Source organism: Geotrypetes seraphini, chromosome 7 (genome assembly GCF_902459505.1).
Source record: "Geotrypetes seraphini chromosome 7, aGeoSer1.1, whole genome shotgun sequence".
Taxonomy (NCBI): Eukaryota; Metazoa; Chordata; class Amphibia; order Gymnophiona; family Dermophiidae; genus Geotrypetes; species Geotrypetes seraphini.
This window is the reverse complement of record NC_047090.1, coordinates 114,739,363-114,757,680: the sequence shown is the minus strand read 5'-3', so window position 1 is coordinate 114,757,680 and position 18,318 is coordinate 114,739,363. Positions and strand designations below refer to the sequence as shown.

Here is an 18,318-nt window from a genome sequence, read left to right as displayed (position 1 = left end):
CTGATGTACCAAATTTAAAACACAGATAATATAAGTACATTACAAACTAGAATCACAACCAATCGAAACAAGCCACTTGTAAAAACTAGGCTTCCCAAACATTACAGTTGTCAAAACTTTTGTTTTCATCACTTTTCTCCCAATTTCATCTCTCTTTCCTCCAACCTCAGTCCAGGCAGCACTTCCTGGGAGTTGGTGATGTTGCTTACACTAACCTCACCGGTATATTTACATACAGTACACTGATTCAAAAAAACTCAGTTAAACTTCCCCCAAGCCTCCCTCCCTTCCCCCTGCCCCATAGTGACAATAGCCTTTATTCTCACAAGTAACCTTCTCAGGCCTCAATTCAACAATCAGCTCTGTGATCTTTCGTTTAGGAAGGACGAGAACCATCCTAGGACAACATCCTGTATTCCAATATTATTTAGCCTGGACAGGAGAAGAGAGTGATCGATAGTGTCAAAAGCAGCACTTAGATCTAGGAGTACTCACAAGGCGTCATTTCCTTCCAGAATTTTCCAGCCGTCGTCCATGATGTCTAGTAGCACTGTTTCTGTGCTGTGATGTTTCCTGAAGCCTGATTGGAAGTTTAAGAGGGTGGTGAGCTAAAATGCTGCGAGCGCTAAAAACGCTAAACGCAGCTTAGTAAAAGGAGCCCATAGTTTTCTATTACCATTGATTGCATGATTGGTTTGTTTTAATTTGCTTTGTTTAATTTTCCAATAATTTTATTGATGTTCTAGTAGTCACTGCAGTGTTTTTAGTACTGTCTTTTCCTAGGTAGGTGTTTGTGTGGCTTGTGGAAGTTACTGCTATTATGGTATGTTAGAATTACTCTGAAGGTCCTGAGTAATATTTGTGGTGTTTTGCATTAAGTTCACACACTATACAGTAATGGCACAAGGCAAGTTACATTCAAGAACAATGGGTATTTTTCATGTCCCTGGAGGGCTTATAATTTTTAAGTTTCTCAAGCAACATCAGTGGGATTTGAGTCCTGGTTTCCCTAGTTCTCGGCTGGCTGCTCTAACCATGTTTGGTAATAAGCAAACTAAAGGCTAGTGGAACTGAAGCCTGGTGGTCCTTTGGCAACCTACCAAAAACATTGCTCAGTAAATTATTTTATGGTTGTAGTACAATGTTACATATTGCAATAATAAGGGAAATCAGATTGGAGGGGGATTAAAACTTTTTCATATCACTGTACTGTATTCTGTTTTAATATGTATATTTTATGTACATCTTTATATTTTCTTTCCAGTTCAATAGAAATCATTTTATGTCTCAATTTTTTTTAATATAATTTGGCATAACTTTCAAAAATTGCTTGTCTTTGCACCACCTTCACACGTCAGCCCAGTTCAAACCTAACCAACTGCTGCTTAGAAGAATAATAATAATAACAGCTTTATTCTTGAACTAGTTTTTTAGCCCGTTACATTAACGGGTGCTAGCAGCCCTTCTCCTTTACTTTTACCTCCTCCCTGTCCAGCAGCACCCCCCCATTCCCTGCTCCCCCTATCTAGCAGTAGCCCTTCTCCTTTACTTTTATCTCCCCCTATCCAGTAGCCCTTCTCCCTTACTTGTACCTTCCCCACTGTCCATTAGGAACCCTTCAAGTGGCGTACCTAGCATATGTGACACCCGGGGCCCATCATTTTTTGACACCCCCCATCTGTACAGAAAACATGATTTTTTGTAATAAGCCACACGTCACACATGAGTACCTAGGAAAAGGCAGCATCTTACATAATGCAGTGAGCAGTACAACATCAATACACCCGTTGTAAAACTAAACAAGCCAGACTAGTACAGATCAATCCTGCAGTCAAGCCTAACAAAAAACCATACACAGAACAAAGAAAACACTTTCGCCTAGTATGGAATATGTAATCACAAACTAACCCCTCCCTCTTTTACAAAACTGTAGTGTGGATTTTAGCCACAGTGGTAACAGCTCTGACGCTCATAGAATTCTGAGTATCATAGCTGCTACCACAATGACTGGCACAAAAAAATGCTCCACAGTTTTGTAAAAGGGGGGATAAAATAGAAATACATAGACAAAGGTTAAATTGAACCAGTAAGAAGCTGGACTCTGCATACAATGCAACCCAACAGAAACAGTGACACATGTCTCCTAAAGCAATAAATAAATAGAAAATTTTTTTCTACCTTTGTCTTCTGTGGTTTCTGCTTTCCTCATCTTCTTGTAACTCTCTTCCTTCCATCCACTGTCTGCTGTCTCTCTTCCCCTATACGGCATCTTCTCTCCTTCTATGCCCCTTCCAGAAACTGTATGCCTCCCTCTTCCATCTCTCCTTTCACCTCCATTGGTCTGGCATCTCTCTCCTCTCCTTCACTCTCCCTTTCCCTTTTTTCTCTCATTTTCCTTTTCAGTTTATTTTCTGCATCTGTCTAGATTACGTTCTTACTACCCTCTCATCAATGTCCTTTTTTACTGTCTACCTAAAGCTTGCCACCTCTTTCCCTCACCCCTTCCAGTATCTAACTCTATCTTCGTCCCTCAATCCAGCATATGCCCTTTTTTCTTTCTCCTCTCCACTTCCTTCCAGCGTCTGCTCCCCCTCTCCCTCACACTTCCATTCAGTGGCTGTCCCTCCTCTCCCCCACACTTATATTCAGTGTCTGTCCCTCTCTCTACCCCTTCCATCTACTGTTTACCTTCTGTCTTGCCCCTTCCAGTCACTGCCCTCTCTGCCCTTTCCATCCAATGTCTGCCTTCTCTCTCTTCCATACCACATCTTCCTTCTTTCTATGCTCCTTTCATAACTATCCTGTGCCCCTTCTCTCCTTTGTACATGATTGATTTCAGCTCTGCCACCTCTCCATTTTTTACTCTCTGTCACCAAGCCATCCCCTATGCTCTGGCATCTCTCTCTTCTCCTTTCTTTCCTTCGCACCCCACGGTCTGGTATCTGCCCTTCCCTGATTCTCTGCATTTCTCTCCTTTCTTTCCCCCTCCATGCTCTGAGATCTCCCCCTTCCTTTTCCCTTAGTCTGGTATACCTTCCTCCTTCCCTCCAAGCCCTGGCATCTCCTTTCATTCCCTCCCTCGTCTTCCTTCTCCCTCCAGTTGGGTACAGCAACACTCTCCCCTGCAGCTCTGGACTTCCCCACACCTGCTCCCCCCAAATTGCCAATGCTTCAGTTACTCTTCTTTCTTCCTCTCTCCCCCCAACGCAGGACCCTGCGGTACCATCAGCTCTTAGTCCCTCTAACGCCGGCCCTGCAGCTCCAGACTTCCCCACACCTGCTCTCCCCCCCCCCCCCCGATTGCTATTATTTTAAACGTTATGGCAGCCGTGTCGCTGTATCCATCGAAGGAGACTTCTAATTTCGGCCTGCCCCGGAACTCTTCCTGTAACAGCAACTTCCTGTTCCCGCCTAGGCGGGCAGTGGCTGCAGGAAGAGTTCCGGGGCAGGCCGAGGTTAGAAGTCTCCTTCGATGGATACAGCGCCGCGGCTGCCATAACGTTTAAAATAATAGCGATCGGGGGGGGGGGGGGAGCAGGTGTGGGGAAGTCCTGAGCTGCAAGGCTGGCGTTAGAGGCAGTGAGAACAGCCGGCTGTACACCCCCCCAAGGCATGCACCCGGGGCGGACTGCCCTCCTCTTGGTACGCCACTGAACCCTTCTCCCTTACTAGTACCTTCCCCACTGTGCATTAGGAATCCTTCTCCCTTACCTGCAAACCATGCAGCCTTGGGGTTTTTGGTAGGCCGGGCCACCTTACATTTTAGAAGTCCCCCAAATTTCAAAGCGGGCAGCGGCGGCTTCTTGACCAATCCGCGTTTACAACGGCCCCACACTCGCGGTCTGGCTTGCTCCCTTACTAAAGCTTTTCGCGGTGGCGGCTCCTCTTGCATCCGGCCCTGTGTCCAAAGCTTCTCCGAAGGCTGGCTCCCATGAAAATGTTATTTTTCTATTCAAAGCTGCCGCGGCAGCTTCTCTCAAGAGGCGCACCAGCTTCGGAAGCCTTGTCTCTGACATTCTGATGTCAGGAAGGTTTCCAATGCTGGTGTGGCTTTTGAGAGAAGCTTCCGCCGCGGCTTTAAACAGAAAAATTACATTTTCATGGGAGCCAGCCTTCAGAGAAGCTTTGGACACAGGGCCAGATGCAAGAAGAGCCGCCACTGCAAAAAATTTTAGTAAGGGAGTCAGCCAGACTGTGAATGCGGGACCATTGTAAGCTCGCATACGCACTCTTGCCAGCCACGGACCTACTGATCACAGATCAGAGATCACGGAACACACATGTAAGAGTGCGCATGTGTGGCTAGGGTTTTATTATAGTAGATACTAGTGCTGCCCAATTCAGGAAAAAAAATTTGATTCGATTTTCCTGCCCTATTGGGTGTTTTTTCAAACATCCTGATGGGTTTATTTTATAACCTTTTCACCCCTTTTGCCCTCTCCTACCCACACTGGCTCTGTGGTGTAAACAAAATAAACAAACAAAATAGACTTTTCCTCTCTCTGTTAAATCCTAGCTCACGTTCGCAGTCTAACACCAGCTCTCGCAGGATACACGTTTCAAATCTGACATATTGTAATCACAAAGCAGAAAATAAAATAATTTTTTCTACCTTTTGTTTTCTGGTCATTATTCAAATCATGTTGGTTCAGGCTCTGGTTGTCTTCTGATCAGGGTCTCCTTTCTAACCATCCATCTTCCATCTCTGTCCTCCCTTTCCGTTTCCCTTCCCTCCCCCGGAGGTCTGGCATCTTTCCTTTTTTTCATCTTCATTCCCGCAGCTGCAGCAATGGACCCCACCTTCCCCAGATCCACCATCTCTTCTTTTCTTAACTACCCTTCATCCAGCATCTCTCCCTCCTTCCCCACCACTTTAGGGTCCACCAGCTCTCCCTTTCTCTTCCCAACTACCCTCCTATCCAGTATCTCTATCCCCCACCCCTTTTCCACACTATCCCTTGTGTCCTTCTCTCCCTTTCTATTACCACCCTCCCTAAATCTCATTGTCTACGATTTCTCTCCCTCTCCTCTGTTTTTAGACCCATTATTTCTCCCCCCCCCCAGTCTGGTATATGCACGTCTCTTTGAAACCCCCTTTCCTCCCTCCATGTACCTCTACACCAGGGCCCCCCTCCCTCAAAGGCCTGCATGTTCCCCCGTGGCCTCCCGCTCTTAACTAAAGATAATCGGCAGCCTGCAGAGAGGATTGCAGTGCAGGAGTGATCATTGCAGGCTGCATCGTCCTCAGCATCACGTTCGCTCTGCTGCGATCCCGCCCCTGAGAATGAGGGGACCGTGATAGAGTGAATGTGGTGCTGAGGATGATGGCAGCCTGCAAAGATCACTACAGCACTGCGATCCTCTCTGCAAGCTGCCAATATCTTTAGGTAAAAGCAGGGAGGCCAAGGGGAAGCCGGGGAACGCTTCAAAGGGCCAAGGCAGCACTTCCTGACTGACCCTCACCCCCTAAAGCAGGAGTGGCAAGCCAGCAAGATTCAGCGCTGCTGCCAGTGGCGTACCTAGGGTATGTGGCACCCGGGGCCCATCATTTTTTGACACCCCCCCCCCCCCCCCCCCATGTAAAAAAAATTTTTTTTTTTTTTTTTGCAATAACCATGAAATGGAATAAATGGTCAGAATAGAAACAGGCAGTGAAAATTTTCTTTTATTGAACCTCATATATGTAACCATTATTCCAAACATAACATAACATAAATTATGTCTAAATTGTCATGACATTAGAAGTACATATGGAGTAGTTGCAGGTGATGCTTGGGAGTGGGACAGTTCTGATTGTGTTAGTTCGGTTTTATGTGTTTTTTGAATAGAAGGGTTTTTATTTCTTTTTGAAGGTTTTGCAGTCTGTGGTTGATATCAATTGGTTGTAGAGTTGGGGGTCGAGTGTTTGCAGCTCGAATGGCTAGGAGGTTGTCGAACAGTTTTTTTCTTTTGACGTTTTGGTTGGAGGGTGTGTGAATGGTGCACAAGTTCTCCTATGTCTGTTTGAAGTGGATTGAATTATTTAGCTGAAGAAATTAGTTACCCCCCATTCCACACACATTAATTCTCTTCCATTTTTGTTCCCATTATAAAAAACACTGATAAGTTCCCAGAAAAAAAATACATTAAAATAAGAAGTGAAAACAAAGGCCCCTACAGATGAGAACATAACATAAGAATAGCCTAACTGGGTCAGACCAATGGTCCATCATGCCCAGTAGCCCATTCTCATGGTAGCCAATCCAGGACACTAATACCTGGTCAAAACCCAAAGAGTAGCAACATTCCATGCTACCGATCCAGGGCAAGCAGACACTTCCCCCATGTCTTAATAACAGATTATGGACTTTTCCTCCAGGAATTTGTCCAAATCTTTCTTAAAACCAGCTACACTATCTGCTTTTACCATAACTTCTGGCCACTTCATTTTTAAGTTTAGATCTTTCCTTTCAAACAGAGACCTTGCTAGATGTCAAATACAGCACAAGGTAACTTCACATGGACTTAGCTGTGCAGGAAATGTGAATCTCCTCATACACCCACCATATAGTGCAAAAATGTGCAAAGGTCTGTTTTTTTCTTTCGATCACTACATAGCCTAATGCCACACAAGCAGCGCTGTTACAAACATATTCTGTAGGTCAATGCTAAGGATAACAAAGTTTCCTTCCTTGGACCAGAAGGAGATAAACCACTGGAAGAGATCCCAAAACAACACCCAAAGACCCACTCAGTGTGTGAATCAGTTGAGTGGAGTGGACTAACTGGGGGGTGGAAATGGGCCCGTAGTTTGCTCAGCAGAATTTCCCAGACCACCTCTTCCTCTCAACACATTGACACGCTGCCACCATCACCACTAGGAACACCTCACTGGGTAGGCCAGCTATGCTATAAACTTTATAAAACACATTATTATATTTTCTTATAAAGCACATATTTTAACTGACCTCTCTGACATCCTCAGCCTTTCCATTCACAAAAATAGAAGGAAGAAAAGTTCCCATTTCCTGCTGTCTCATGTCCCCGGCCTATACAATATTTTTTTTTCTGCAGACCCTTCAAAAGTCTGACCAAATCCTCGTTTCACTTGCATTATAAAGTACTGAGGATGCCATCTCTCCCCAATCCCAGGTCCTAAAGTCTAAGACAGTAGCGCAAACTAATGCTGCCAGATACAGGAAAAAAAAATTTTGATTCGATTCAGCCCTATTGAATTGGTTTTTCAATTCGATTTTCCTGCCCAGTTGGGTGATTTTTTTCAAAACTCCTGGTGGGTTTTATAGCTTTTTCACCCCCTTTGGCTTCTCCTAACCACACTGGCGCTGTGGTGTAAATAAAATAAAGAAACAAAAAGGACTTTTCCTCTTTCTGTTAAATCCTAGCTCACGTTTGCAGTCCAACACCAGCTCTGGCAGGATACACATTTCAAATCTGACATGTTATAATCACAAAACAGAAAATAAAATTAATTTTTCTACCTTTTGTTGTCTGGTTATATTTCAAATTTTGTTGGTCCAAGGCTCTGGTTTTCTTCTGATAACTTGCTTGCCAGGGTCTCCTTCTTTCTGCATGCTAACCATCCATCTGCCAACTCTGTCCTCCCTTTCCATTTCCCTTCCCTTCCCAGGAAGTCTGGTATCTTTCCTTTTTTTCATCTCCCTCCACAGATCCACCTTTTCTTAAATACCCTTTCATCCGGCATCTCTCCCTCCTTCCCCACCATCCCAGAGTCCACCATCTCTCCGTTTCTTTTCCTAATTACCCTCCTATCCAGTATCTCTATCCCTCCTCCACACCATCCCTTGTGTCCAATTTCTCTCCCTTTCTGTTCCTTCCCTCCCTAAATTCCATGGTCCATCATCTCTCTCCCTCTCCTCTATTTTCAGACCCATTATTTCTTCCCCCCCCAAAGTTTGGCATATGCATGTCTCTTTGAACACCCCCTTCCCTCTGTGTACTTCTAAATCATGGTCCCCCCCCAAAGGCCTGTCCCCCCTTAAAGGTCTGCCTGTCCCACCTTGAAGGCCTGCACCCCCCTTGAAGGCCTGTCCCTTCCCCTTGTAGGCCTGTCCCCCCCTTGAAGGCCTGCCTGCCTGTCCCCCCCTTGAAGGTCTGCACCCCCTGAAGGCCTGCACCCCCCGAAGGCCTGTCCCCCACTTGAAGGCCTGTCCCACCCCCTTGTAGCTTCTCCCCCCCCTTGTAGGCCTGTCCCCCCTTGAAGGCCTGCCTGCCTGCCTTTCCCCCCTTGAAGGCCTGTCCCCCCTTGAAGGCCTGTCCCCCCTTGAAGGCCTGCACCCCCTTGAAGGCCTGCACCCCCCCCTTGAAGGCCTGTCCCCCCCCCCCTTGTAGGCCTGTCCCTCCCCTTGTAGGCCTGTCCCCCCCCCCCCTTGAAGGCCTGTCCCCCCCCCTTGAAGGCCTGTCCCCCCCCTTGTAGGCCTGTCCCCCCCCTTGTAGGCCTGTCCCCCCCTTGTAGGCCTGTCCCCCCCTTGAAGGCCTGCCTGCCTTTTCCCCCTTGAAGGCCTGCACCCCCTTGAAGGTCTGCACCCCCCCAAAGGCCTACACCCCCCCCCCCGAAGGCCTGCCCCCCCCCTGAAGGCCTGCCTGCCCCCCTTGAAGGCCTGCCCCCCCCCCCCCCGAAGGCCTGTCCCCCCTTGAAGGCTTGTCTGCCCGCCCGCCCCACCCTGAAGGCCTGATGCCCCGACCCACCCCGAAGGACCGCTCGCCCCCCTGGCCTCCCCGCACCACCTATGAACAGCCGCAGCAGGATCGCGAAGTCAGCGTCAGCATCCCTGCGCTGCTTCCTGCGCCACGGTCCCGCCCCTCCTCTGACGTCAGAGGAGGGGCGGGATCGCGGCGCAGGAAGCAGCGCAGGGATGCTGACGCTGACTTCGCGATCCTGCTGCGGGCTGTTCATAGGTGGTGCGGGGAGGCCAGGGGGGCGAGCGGTCCTTCGGTGTGGGTCGGGGCATCAGGCCTTCAGGGTGGGGCGGGATCGCGGCGCAGGAAGCAGCGCAGGGATGCTGACGCTGACTTCGCGATCCTGCTGCGGGCTGCTTCACAGATGGTGCAGGAAGGTCAGTGGGGCGAGCGGTCCTTCGGGGGTGGCGGGGGACTGAACGGCAAGGCCGGGAACACCCCCTTAGGGCTGGTACCCGGGGCGGCCCGCCCCCCCCCTAGGTACGCCACTGGCTGCTGCTCCTGCTTTAGAGGGCAAGGGGGGAGGGTTGGTAACTGAATCAGGCAGCAGTATTGTATACCACCACACCAGCAGTTCTAGGCGGTTCACATAAAAGAGAACTGGGCAATCAGTGAAAATACATTATACAGGAAATACAGCAAAGTAAGAACAACAACAAATTGGTCTTAACCAGTTTCCTAAAAGAACAGGAAGACAAGGCCTGTGAGAGTTACACCTAACCAAGTGTGCATTTTGCCTGCCTGAAATGCAAGTGTTCTATCTAGAAAAGTCTTGGCAAGATTTTAAATTCGGGTAGGCTAGTAGATGAAAACTTTGAGTAACCTTGGTAGGCCTATACAGCTCAAAATGAGAGGAAAGGTAAATTGGAGCCAAACCGAATACTGATTTAAAGCAGATGCAAGCGAATTTAAACAAAACTTGTCTCAATTGGTAATTATCAATAATAAGGACTAATATCATGACTTGCACATCTGCTTTCTTAGCTTAGAGGGAACATTGCTGTCAAGGGCACTGCAATCACTACATGACAGCTGCCTACATATAAACTCTGTTCGAAATGCTCATTTGGACTTGATCCAATAATGATCATTTATCTGTGCTACCCCTTTGCTTTAGAATTACTTGCCATTTGCTTTGTGTAAGTGAATTATTTTTCCTCAAATTTAAAATGTCCCTGAAATCTTACCTGTTCCACCAGGCCTTTAATGCTTAGTGATGGTGGTTATGGCAGTCTTTGAGCTTGCTCCCAATTGTCTATTTGAAATGTCGTTCTTTTTTTAACCTGTTGTATGTTTTAATGAGATTATAAACTGCTCTATTATATTCTTTTGAAGAGCTGGGATATTGAGCTAAATATATAATGGCATTCTTTTCTTAACCTGTTATGCGTTTTAATGAGATTGTAAACTGCTCTATTACCGTATATTCTTTTGAAGAGCTGGGATATTAAGATAAATATATTATAAACCATATCCTATGCATACCCAGGTTCTAAAATGTCTCATTATTTATCCAGACCATGTTTGATATACTCTATAGTAATGTTACTATTTTCTGGCAGGTGAATACAACCGTCCCATTGTTGGGCCGTTCAGGCTTGTTGGGTGAGCTGAGGAATAATTTCTTCACTGACGTGGCATGTGGAAGGGGAAAGAAGTCTGACAGCACTTTCTGCATCACTTCTTCTGGCCTCCTGTGTGAATTCAATGACAAGAGGCTGCTGGATAAGTGGGTGGAGCTGAGGGTGAGTTTCATGGCGCTCTGTATTAAGATAAACCCTTCCAGTAAGCCTGTTGGTCTCAAACCAGGGTATTTGCAGCCTCAAAAATGTGGGTTTTCTGGAATATTTTTCTGTGGAAATTTTTTTTCTCAGCTTAAAGCATTATGTATATATAATTTTAGAAAATGTTGCTATTCAGGATTTCCAGATATCTTATATAGATATCTGAGTTGGCATGTCATTTGACCTACATACGTCATTAAATCATAGATATAGAGACAGTACATAAGCATTGCCATACTGGGACAGAACAAGGTCCGTCAAGTCCAGTATCTGGCAAGATCCCAAAAGACTAAAAAAGATTTTATGCTGCTTATCCTAGAAATAAGCAGTATATTTTCCCAAGTCTATCTTAATAATAGCTTATGCACTTTCTTTTAGGAAATGGTCCAAACCTTTTTTTAAATGCTGCTAAGCTAATGCTTTTACAATCTTAATGTTTGTCAATTAGCCAAGTAGATGAATTAAAATATTTAATTGGAGAAAAATCAATAGACATTTAAGGCACTATTTACTAAAAGTGCAGTAAGATTTTTCAGTTACCATAGTTAACAGCCAAATTAATGCACTATGAGTGCAAAGTTGCCATGTTAATTGTTAGCATTCTCAACAATTTGCTGCTGGGTAAAGAAAGGAGAAGTGTGCCACCAGGAGTCCAAAACTTGTGGCACAAGAAAATATGGTCATCTACTGCTGCTACTACTACTATTTATAATTTCTATAGCACTGAAAGGCGTATGCAGCGCTGTACATTTAACAAGCAATAGATGGCCCCTACTCAGAGAGCTTACAAATCTAATTTGGACTGACAACCCACACTTATCTTAGGGCTCCTTTTACGAAGGTGCGCTAAGTGTTTCAGCGCATGCTATAGCGCGTGCTAGCCGAAAATCTACCGCCTGCTCAAAATGAGGCGGTAGAGGCTAGCGTTCGGGGCAATTTAGCGCGCGTTATTCCGCGCATTAAGGCCCTAGCGCGGCTTTGTTAAAGGAGCCCTTAGTGGTTGCAGGCAGCCTGAAACGTGGAACCTTCTAAGTCTTGGTTAAGGTTTATTCCTGAAAATCAAGCAGGTTTCCGAGATCCTTTTCCTCTCATATAATTGCTTATTATATTTTGATAGGTGGTATTTTTGTGGATTGTTCCCTCAGTAATCACCCCACTCCTGAAGAATGACCTGATAGCTGTATTTTGATAGGTGGGATCCCCCACACCATCTCTTTTTTTGTATACAAGTGATCACTGAGGGACCCACCCCACAGTAGCCAAGCCCCTTGCATCCAGCCACAGAATCCATGAAAAGGCGGCACTACCTGAACTTTTATATTAATACTTGGGGACCATGGGTTAGTTCAGTGGTGTAGCAAGGGTGAGAGGTGCCCGGGGCGGTGGCACCCCTCCCCGCTTCTTCCCCAATCCCATCTGCTGCTCCAAACCCCCCCCTCTCCCGCTTCCCTTGTATTTCTAGTTGAAGTAATTGCTTGTAGCGGTCAACAACGTGCTCCTCATGACTCTCTCGGCTCTCCCTCTGACATCACTTCCTATGCACAGCACCTGGAAATGATGTCAGTGGGACAGCCGACGGGGTCGCGATGAGCATGTTGACCACCACAAACAACAACTTCAACTAGAGATATGAGGGAAGGGAAAGGAGGCCGCGCCCATGGAGGGGAGGAATGGGAAGAGGCGGGGTTGCTCCCCCACCAGTATGGCACCCAGGGTGGACTACCCTCCCCCCCTATTACGCCACTGGGTCAGTTTTATCAAGCAATGGAAAAGGTGCCGGTACTTAATACCCCCTTTTTTAAAAAAAAAAAAGCCCTGCAAACTATAGACTGGAATACTGAATGGGGTCGCATCATCAGTAGATGGGGAGGGTCACAGGGCCTGTTCTATGACCTATTCCTAGCAGTGACAGCATGTGAGACCTTGTGAGTAAATGAATGTTCACAAGTTCTTTTCCCTCATCCTTTGTGGGCTTCAAACTAGACTGGAAACCCAAGTACAGTTCTGAAGTCTGTCAGGGTACCCTGATATACAGGGTCCTGTGCTGTTACTACTATTGCCATACATATAAGCAGAACATTATGGAAGGGAATGAGGATGACGAATGGGAGGGGCCTGGAAATGTGCTATTTTGTTTTCTTCGTCTGTGATCACAAGAAATATTTTAGTGATAAAATAGCAGTTACGTGGGATATAAGTGTGGGATGAACTTTATTAGAAAGAAGCGTATTCTTTCTTCAGTAAAATTTCTCTTACCCCTTTTTATGTTTTTTTGCTATCCAATCTTTGCTCAGAACACAGACAACTGTGCAGTAAGTTGACAATGTCCTGTCATTTCCATCTTCTCACTGGAACCTATCATCTTTGGCAGTGTTCATCCTACATGCTTGACATATACCTCGTGTGTCTCCTAATTTACAGCACTTTGCCCTTTGCTCCTGGCCTAAACTCCATACATAGTTTCTTGTGGTGGTCTATTTTTTCAACTTCTAATTTAGTGCGTTTGCATGTATTCAGATGACATGTCTGTGCTAGAGATACATCTAATCACATAAAGAGTGTGTGTGTGTTTGTGTCTTGGGGGAAAGAAAAGATTATACTATGAAGTTTGCTTCTTCTCCTGAATTTATCTGAGCCAGCTGAATGATGCCCCTTGTTCAGATTTCTGACTGGAGTTGTAGTGTTCTCAGTGTCTGAGGAATGTTGGGGGGAGTTGTGGTTGAGTAATTCTACAAATCAAAGTATTGAGATGAGGAAGAGTGTGTAAGTGTTCTTCTGTCAGAACCACCTTTCCCACCTCCCTATCCAAAGTATTTAGCTTTTCTCCAAATCTCCATTCCCTAGAGTCTCACTCCATTTCAGCCTTTGAATGTATGTTAGCTGTTGTAATTGCGTGCTTCTAAAAACTGCAGCTGATGATTACCTTCCAATTTCTCTGTGTCCTCTGCAGACAGCAGTTGCAAACTGTATCTTTGTGAACCAGGACTACATCTTCTGCGGTTGTGCAGATGGTATTGTGCGTATCTTCAACCCAGCCAATTTACACTTTCTTAGCACAATACCTAAACCACACCACCTGGGCATGGATATTGCCACCGTTACTGAAGCCAGGTAGGAAGAAGTACTATCAGCTGCTGGATCATTCCAAAACATTCACTAGTGCTGCCTGATTCAAATCAATTCACCCATTCACTTTCTAAAAAAAATTGGACTCACTGATTCAGTGAGTCTTGACATTTCCAGGACTCCTAAAGTAGTGGTGGCAGTGGCTGGCAGGAAGAGGCAACGCTTGAAACAAGCTGCTCCTGGCCTTCCCCGCCAGGGCCTTCCCTCTGTTGCGTCACTGATGACATCACTGATGCAGCAGAGGGAAGCCCTTGTGGAGCAGGCCAGAAGCAGCATGTTCAGAGAGCTGCCTCTTCCTGCCGGCCACTGCTGCTGCTGCTTTGGGAGGCCCATATGTCAGATCTCATATTAGAGGGGGGGGGGTCAGTTGGGAGATGCTGCACAGGGGGATAGGAGAGAGGGAAAGCTTCTGCTCAGGGAGATGGGAGGGAGGGATGGAAAGCTGTTGCGCAAGGAGGGAGAGAGGAAGGGAGAGATGCAACAAAGAGGTAGAAAGGGGTGAGGGAGAAATCCTGCATATGATGGAGGTGAGGGAGACATGCATAGAGAAGAGAGAGGGAGAAATGTTGGACATAGGTTAGAAAGCAGGGAGAGATGGTGCATGGGGAGGGAAAGAAATGTTGCACATGAAAATGGAGGGGAGGAAGAGAGAAATGCTACATGGAGGGGAATAGAGATATTTGACCCAGAGCACAAAACAGGGAGCGAGAGAGATGATAGACATTGGGAAAGAAACAGAAATATTGAATATGTTAGTGGAAGGGAAGATGCAGAGATGGAAGATGGATGGTGAGCATGGAGAAAGAAAAAAACATCAAATGGGCAGGAGACCTGGGCGAGCGAGTTAATAGAAGACAAACAGAAACCAGAGCCTGGGCCCAACATGATTTGAATAATAAAATGACCAGACAACAAAAGGTAGAAAAAATAATTTTTTATTTTGTGATTGCAATATGTCAGATTTGAAATGTGTATCCTGCCAGAGCTGGTGTTAGTGAGCGTGAGCTAGGACCTAACAGAGAGAGGTGTGGGGTTGGAGAGGGCAAAGGCAGCTGGAATGGGTGAAAAGGCTACAAAATAAATCCGCTAGAACATTTGAAAAAAAATGCCTGATTGGGCAGGAAAAGTTAATCTAATTGAATTTAAAAAAATCAATTTAATGGGCCAAATCTAATTGAAAAATATTTTCCCTGAATCGGGCAGCTCTAGCATTCACCTGAAACTTTCAGAGACAAAGTTTAGCACCTCAATCATTGATTATTTCTTGTTCTGTATTCTGCAAATAGTTCATAGCAGATATTTGTACATATGGAAGAGATGAAGTGAGAAAAAGGCTTCTAGTAAATGTGCTCATATTGCTTGCATTTCTGTTGGGTCTGTGAGACTATGAATTATGTATTTTCCAAGGATGAGCAGGATACCAGGATCTCACAGATGGGAGAAGAGTGGAAGAAAGCGTTCAGCTCTGTATTTTCATTCTGACCCACCTTGGTTCGTCTTTCTCTGTGGAACCAAAAGGACATATGTCTCATATCAGTATTCAGTTGAATTTTTTTTTGCCTCTTTTTCATCTCAGTGACACATGCATGGACCTTCATACCCTTTAATTCTCCCAAGTTTTTTGGCTGTTCTGAATGTATTTTTCTACATTTGCCTTTGTCATCCCTTTTTTGATGCTTGGCATTTTAGCCAGGGCTTTTGATTTTGAAAATTGAATCATTTAAGAAAATAAGAATTGCCATACAGGTCAGACCTGAAGGTCCATCTAGTGTAATCATTTTGGTTGCCCTTCTTTGTACCTTTTCTAATTTTGCTATATCTTTTTGGACATGCAACAACCAGAATTGCAGATCCATACTCAAGGTGAGTTAAGCTGCTGAGAGAAGTTTGTCCTCCGGATACTCTTTGAGGTTTAAAATCAACTCCATCTTCTTTATTGCCAATTTTTTTTGATTTCAAGATTTTCTTACAGAAAAAAAAGGTGTAAAACTATTCAGGGCTTGATGCAACAAAAAAAAACCTTGGCAACATCTCCAAAACCCTAAAACGCTATTTTTTTATTTTTGCATTTAGCTCCAGTGGCCCATTTTTGGCATGATTTTTTTGATGGTGACTATCTTAAATTTTTAGTGATTTTTTTTTTTTTTTCTGCCTCCAAAACTGCTCGTTTTTGCAAATGACTGCCTCTGATGGATGTCCAATGCCTTTCTAGTTCTGGATCCTGTGTTGGTTGCACAGAGTTGAGGAATGACCGAGGAAAGGCTGTGTCCCATGTGCTGCGGGACATGGGAGGAAAGGGCGGGAGCTTTGGGCTTGGCCCCCCAGTCAGTCCTCCAAAGCCTTAGATCCCCCGAAATCCCAGACAAACCAGTCCAAGGGGAAGATATTCTGTTTGGATGAACTGAAGAGCAATGGGGCAAAATACGAGTGCTTGGTGGCGGATGATGCATCTCTTCTTCTCCAGTCTGGGGTTATGCAAGGAGCCTCAGGTCCCCATTGCAAGGCTTCTCCGATTTTGTCAGCCTTTTATGGAAAGCCTATTTAATAGGATTGGGAAGCGCTGCGTTGCCTTCTGGCTTGCCTGTTCTACCTAAGGGGGATCCTTCTCCCAAGCAGGCACCCCCACCTCATACCATGCATGCTCCCAGTGTCAGCAACACTTCAGAGCAGGACTGGAATGATTTGGAAGTCCCTTTCCATTCCTTTCTTATTGCAGGGCTCTTCTGCAACGGTTGACGATGTGAGATCACTTTCGGGTTCCAGTAGCCAAGTGGCAGGAGCAACGGTGGATCACAGTGATGATCCCTCCCTTGTCTTTTCAGGTCAGTTTCAGTTTCCCAAGTCATTTCTGACACCCTGTCTATTTTGATGCTTGACGCCCAGCAGTCCTTCACAGTGCACAGACAAACTTTTTTCCTGCTCGTCAGGATCTTACTTCCTTGGACATTGACTAGTGAGAAACACCTGAAGGTTCGCTTAAGGTGGCCAAAGCTATGTCTCATCTCTATCCTATGGCTCCAGACTTCTAGCAGCTGTTTGTCCAGTTGGATTTCACAGTGAAGCAGGTTACCAAATGCACCTCTCTTCCCTGGAGTGATGCTAAAGGATGTGCAGGACCGTAGAGTGGATGTGGTACTGAAAAGACAGTTTCAGGCGCTGGCTTTGGGCATCAAAGCTACAGCAGCTGCCTCCTTCATAGTACAAGCCTTCCATACCAAACTGCAGACTTCGTCGGAGCTTGGGGACTCCTGTCCCCACATGTTTAAGGGGTGTGTGGATTACGTGACCGATGCTCTTTATGACATCATTACAGTTCTGGGTAAGGTTTCGGCTTACTCCATTTCTGCCCACCAGATACACTGGATCAGACAGTGGGCGGGTGACTCAGCCTCTGAGGCCACTTTCAGCAGATTACCCTGCAAAGGGCAGATGATGTTTGGCAAGCTCTCTCTGCTGCCCACATGGCAGTAGTAGAGAAAGTCCAAAATGACTTTCTCAGCTATCAGACTCTGGATCCCAGAGAGTGGTCCCTGTCTCAGAAGGCATTTTCCCTCGTAGTTCAGACTTGGGGCAAACCAAGCATGTTTCAAGTTTATTAGATGTTTTATATACTGCCTATCAAGGTTATCTAAGCGGTTTTACAATCAGAAACGAGGCCTGCGAGTTCACGTTCTCTCTGACATGAACTTGCAGGCCTTGAGCATGCGCAGATGCTCAAGGCCCAGCAAGAAGAGGAGACAGATCTTCAGGCACCGGCACCAACTCACAGAACATGCCGGTGTCGGTACGCAGGCCCAGATAATGTTTATGTTTATGTTTTATGTTTATTTTATTAATTTGATTAATCGCCTATCCATAATTTACTAAGCGATTTACAATAAGATATATGAACATTTTAAAAAACATATAAAAATATTATATAAAAGGTAAAAAACAGACTCATAAACAGACGAAACAAGAACACAAAATGATAAATGGGGAAAAGTTACATAATAAATGTTTTAAAAAGAAGAAAAGGAAACATTCAAGGAAAAAACATAAGGAGGGATGACATTAGCTACACTGTTTAAAAAGTATTTGTTTTAGAGACTAAAAGCATCTTTAAAAAGGAAAGTTTTTAATTTATTTTTAAAGAGACTGAGTTCCTTTTCATCTCTTATATATTGTGGTAGAGAGTTTCAAGTTTGGGAGGGAGCCAGATTGCAGGGGTGGCCTTCGGGGGGAGCAATGCCAGTTCTCGGGGGGGGGGGGGGGGGAATGTATCAAAGCGAGTTTCTATTATTTCCTATGGGGAAACTCGCTTTGATAAACGAGCATTTTGGATTACGAGCATGCTCCTGGAACGGATTATGCTCGTAATCCAAGGTACCACTGTATATTTATAAATGATCTAGAAACAGGGGCGAAGTGTGAAATAATAAAATTTGCGGATGACACCAAACTATTTAGTGGAGCTCGGACTAAAGAGGACTACGAAGAATTGCAAAGGTACTTGAACTAACTAGGGGAATTGGCGACAAGATGGCAGATGAAGTTCAACGTTGAGAAATGTAAAGTACTACATGTGGGAAGCAGAAACCTGAGGTACAGCTATACGATGGGAGGGATGTTATTGAAGGAGAGTACCCAGGAAAGGGACTTGGGGTAATGGTGGACATGACAATGAAGCCGACGGCACAGTGCGCAGCGGCCGCTAAGAGTGCAAATAGAA

At 45.5% G+C, this 18,318-nt stretch overlaps 1 protein-coding gene across 6 annotated transcripts in view; it reads left to right on the top strand.

Annotated features, from left to right (window-relative positions):
- The window catches only part of MAPKBP1 (mitogen-activated protein kinase binding protein 1), a 363,581-nt gene that overhangs the window by 172,652 nt on the left and 172,611 nt on the right, over positions 1-18,318 (top strand). For all 6 annotated transcript variants that reach the window (XM_033951898.1, XM_033951899.1, XM_033951901.1 and 3 more), the window contains exons 8-9: positions 10,260-10,442; positions 13,432-13,592. In XM_033951898.1, the coding sequence (XP_033807789.1) occupies positions 10,260-10,442; positions 13,432-13,592 (344 nt within the window). The remainder of the gene's footprint in view (positions 1-10,259; positions 10,443-13,431; positions 13,593-18,318) is intronic.